Source organism: Triticum urartu, chromosome 4A, assembly GCF_056163025.1.
Source record: "Triticum urartu cultivar PI428250 chromosome 4A, HENAU_Tu73, whole genome shotgun sequence".
Lineage (NCBI taxonomy): Eukaryota > Viridiplantae > Streptophyta > Magnoliopsida > Poales > Poaceae > Triticum > Triticum urartu.
This window is the reverse complement of record NC_141876.1, coordinates 398488379-398492885: the sequence shown is the minus strand read 5'-3', so window position 1 is coordinate 398492885 and position 4507 is coordinate 398488379. Positions and strand designations below refer to the sequence as shown.

The window sequence follows — 4507 nt, the reverse complement described above, 5'->3', positions numbered from 1 at the left end:
TCGCCAATAGTACTCTACTGTGTTGTTATCTTATGCAAATGCAGAATTTTGCAGACAGGAATTCTGCATTTTGATATTATTTGACATTGCGGCGAGAAGATTTTGTTGTATGCTTCCATTTCCATACCAAATCTGTTGTCGTAATATTAATTTTTATGCTCAAGGCTAACATTTCGTTCTAGGTTGTAAAGTAAGCTTATTAGGTCTTATTTATTCGCAAAAAAAAAAAAGATTAGGTCTTATTTTCCATCGATATCCATACAAGTCAGGTATGGTGTAGGTGAAATTTATGGTTATTGAAAATGAATGGCGGTGGGGAACGAGCTGGGCCGCTCTGGCGATAAGATAGGCGACGCGCTCGAGCCACCGCCGCTGGCCACTCCGGCCACAGCGGCCACCCTGTCGGCTGGCCAGCCCACCCACATGGGCTCGGCCTGCCCCTCGCCCTCCTTGGGCGCTGCACTCGCTCCGCCGGCCGCCTCTCCCCATGCCGCGTGCGCCACGGGCGCCGTCACTGCCCTCGAAGCACTCGGGGCGGCAAGAGACATCTCCGTGGCTAGTCCGGAGGCCATTCTGGCTGGCTCCTTGTTCCGGGGCGGTTTCCTGGCTGCCTCTACACCTGCCGTCCTGCGCGTCGGCACGCCCATCGGTGACGGCCCTACGCTTCGCTCGCCGGGGGAGGCGCTGCTGCAATACTCCCTGCTCAACTTCTCCTTGCCGGTATGTCTGCCTTTGTCCGCCGCTTTCTTACTGTACTCTCCTACGATGGTCTGGCTGGAGGTGCTGCTTCCGGCACCGCCGCCTCCGGCGTCCGCCATCGTTGCTCTGCTGAATGGTTGGATCGGGTCGCCCTTTGCTTATCCCTTAATTCATCAAGTCAATGCTTGCTTATTCTCATTTACCGTTGCCAACAGTAGCATTGCTCGTTTCATTCTGTTGCTCGAGGGTGTTAATTACAAAGGGATTGTCGTCCGTTTCCATGCAAAACCCACACCTGTTGGTCTGACCCCGACTCGGCTCTTCGCTGCCCATGCTTTCCCTCCCGTCTCTGGCCCCGGTCCGCGGGCCAGCCCCTCCATTGCTCCTGCTTTTGCGGTGACGCGGGACAAAGATCCCAGCTCAGGCACGCGTGGTCTTCCGTACCCGACACCTGCTGTCGCTCCGAGCCCTCTCGCTACAAACCACCTGCCCTCGGCCACATGCTGTACGGCCCCTGTCGCCTCCCTCTTGCCTGATCGCTCCCTGGTTCAACTCTGCTCGCTGGAGTCCACACTTGCCATCTCCGGTTGCTCTCCCCGTGACCATCTTTTGGAAGGTCACCATTTACACCCTGGGCTGCCACGTCGCTCGCCTGGGTCGACCTCTGCCTTCTCAGCCATGCGGCCTCCAACATTGGACTTATGTGCGTTGGGCATCTTGCCGCTTCCAACTGGTCCGCAACATCTGATTCAGCTGGCCGCCTGCCCGCTGTCGCAAGATGCTGGGTGGGAGCATGCATGCGCCTCTGCCCATCTCGGGCCCGCCCCCTCCTGCACACCCGCTCTGCCCGGTTTGTCCTCGCATGCTTGGCCGTAGACGACGACCCCCGTTGGACGTTTCTGCCGCTGGGATCCTGCCTCGGCCACCGGGCCATTTGCCCTGGTTAACTGCTTTCCCTCCTCTGCATGAGGATCACGACACCACTCCCTCGGCCTTGCTGCAGATCACGGACCGGACCCGTAGCCAAACCGAGATAGCCAGCCCCTCCACACCTCGGCTGCCGCCCCATGCAGCTGCTACGCATGCACGCCCGCTGGAATCTTATGCCCACGCCCTTCTCGCTACTCCTTTTAGCATGCAGACCCCCTGCCCTCATCGGCACAGATCAGCCTCCCCTCCCAAATGAATCTCCTCCATGAAGCGTTGCTTCCGGTGTCTGGCTCTCGACCACCAAGTGCGCGCTTGCCGTGACCCTCTGCGCTGCCGGAGATGCTGGCGGGTGGGTCACACCCAACACTCTTGCACGGCTATTTTACCCCCCTTGGCACCCCCCTTGGCCATCCACAACTCACAGGCCGCCATTGCCACCCCTTCTCCAACCTCTCAAGCCACCATCGCTCCTACCTGTCCCTCTCCCACGCTTGTCAGCGTCCGCCCTCACCCCTCCACCCCTCCCATCCCTGCACCTATGGCTGATTTCATCCCTCTCGAGCCCTCCTCCTCCGAAGATGAGCAACAGCTCTCCCCTACCCACCAGCCGTCCACCCGCGTGTTTTCCTTCCCTGAGCAAACCGAGGCGGCGGAAGTCGATGACGATAGCCTAGCTGAGGAAGAGGACCCAGACGAGGTCGAGTTCGAGTCGGGGGAAGAGTCCACCGACTCGGACGAGATCCAATCTGTTTTTCCCTCTTCTCCACCTAGGCATCGACGCGACTTCTCGAATGTCTTCATGCCGTTCACCCCGATCGAACACTTCCAGAACCTAGCCTATGCTCTTGTCAACCCACCCCACCCCTCCCCTCAAGCCTGCATCCGCTATGCGCTCCAATCCGGAGCCGGAAACCCTCCCGTTCTGATTCGGGCCTCGTCCTATGGGGCAGGCCTAGTGGTCTTTGGGTCGGCCTATGAGAGGGAGGTCTCCATCCTTTCCAGCCCGCTAACATGCCCCATCAACACCGTCAGCCTTGTTCGCCACGAGGACACAGAAAATCGCTTTCTCTTTCGCCTTGGCATGGTCTCTGCCCTAAGCATCGAGGACTTCCCGATCGAGTACTGGTTCACCCCCACAATCATCAATTCCATCGTCCCTTTCGCCTGCCCAATTCAGATCGATCCAGTCTGCCTCACCGGTGTCGACTACTCCGCGGTCCTTGTCTTTGTCAAGAGCCGCAGCCTTACCGACGTGCCTCACACTATCCCGGTGCATGGTTTCTCCGGCCTTGGCGCCATTGCCTCGGTCCTTGTGATCCACTCCCACGAGCTCCCACCTGATCCTGCCTTTGCGATGCCGGACTCCGATGATGACAACAACGGCGGAGGCGGCGGGGACGGCGGGGATGGTGGGGATGGCGACTTCCCCATCAGCATGGACCCCGACCTGTCCGCCCTACCACCCCCTCTCACTGATGAGGGCCATGATAACCGGGTGGTTCAGCTGCCCGGCGGCCTCACCATGATGGCAAACCACAAGCCGCTCATGTGTGCAGTGCCTCTAACTGCCCGCCCCAAGTCGGTGGAGGTCAAGCTCTTCAAAGGCTTCTACGACGTGCGTGTCCAGGGCGCGGGCGGCGAGCACGGCTTCTACCGCATCCCCATGAACCCCGCCGGCTCGCCCAAGCTCATCGTCGCCAACCTCGCCACCTGCTCCATCGGCTTCCTTGACAGGGTGGCGACGGTGGGGCCTTCCCACACGCCCTTCACGGATGCCGAGGTCATCTACAATGACTTCCGTGGCCGCGCCTTCACCCCGGGCTACGACGGCGAAGACCAGGTCATGCAAGCCGTGGAGCGCTTCGACAATGGCCTTCCACCCATCCTTGACGCGCCGCCACTGCCTATCGCCGGTGTCGTCCAGGAGGGGCAGCCCGAGCCCCCGCAGCTGTCTCCTCCACCCCTCGGCACGCCCGTCAACCTCCCTCCCCGGGCTGCTTCACCGAAGATCTTCTACACCCGCCGCAGTGCACGTATCAAGGAGGGTGAGAACCCAAACCGCATGACAATGCTCGAGAAGGCCACCATCAGAAAGAAGCTCAAGCTGGAGGGCAAAACGGCTGTCCCGAGCTCGGCGCTCCTGCTGCCTGTGGCTGAGCTGCTGGAGCTCGCTGCGGACGGCGGGCCCCCGCTGCCACGCAAGGACGCCGTGCAGCTGGCCGTTGCTTGCGGCGTCTCCGAGCTCGACCTCAACTCGATGCCTGCCTGTGATGATGTGTGAAGGCCCCACGGCCTGCGCTCCGCGGCGGCGCCATCCCATGCCCTCCTCCTCACGCAACTACAGCTCCTCTACCAGTTTTAGTCGTAGTTTCTTTAGCAGGGCGAGCCGCCGCCATATCTACCCTCTCATACCCCGAGTCCGTACCCCCTTTTTTCTGTGTTTCTCTGCCCTTCTCTGTACCGTGCCCCGCATTTCCTCCTGTAACCGACTGTACCATCGTTTACGTGTTATGCTATCTCACTGTCTTCTACATGTCGTTTTTCGGGTTACCAATGATTAGGGAGCTCTCAATTATCTCATGGAACGTGCGGGGTCTGGGTAGACACAAAAAATGCACGGATGTAAAATCGTCTCTCTCCTCATCCACTTGTTCGGTCCTCTGTCTTCAAGAATCTAAATTTCAAGAGATCACCCACTTCAAGGCTATCTCGTTTCTTCCCACCAATCTGCGCAATTTCCATCTAATCCCCTCCAATGGTGCCTCGGGTGGGATTGTCACTGCCTGGGATGACAACATTTTTGACTGCTCAAAAATCGTCAAAGGGGACTACACTTTAACTTGCTGGTTTGAATCACGTGCAGACAACCTAGTTTTTG

The 4507-nt window shown here is 59.0% G+C and overlaps 1 protein-coding gene across 1 annotated transcript; it reads left to right on the top strand.

Annotated features, from left to right (window-relative positions):
- Positions 1–2167: 2167 nt before the first annotated feature.
- LOC147975964 (uncharacterized) lies at positions 2168–3910 on the top strand. The gene has a single exon (XM_087520665.1). It carries the CDS (start codon positions 2168–2170, stop codon positions 3908–3910), a length of 1743 nt encoding a protein of 580 aa, XP_087376791.1.
- The last annotated feature ends 597 nt before the right edge of the window (positions 3911–4507 follow it).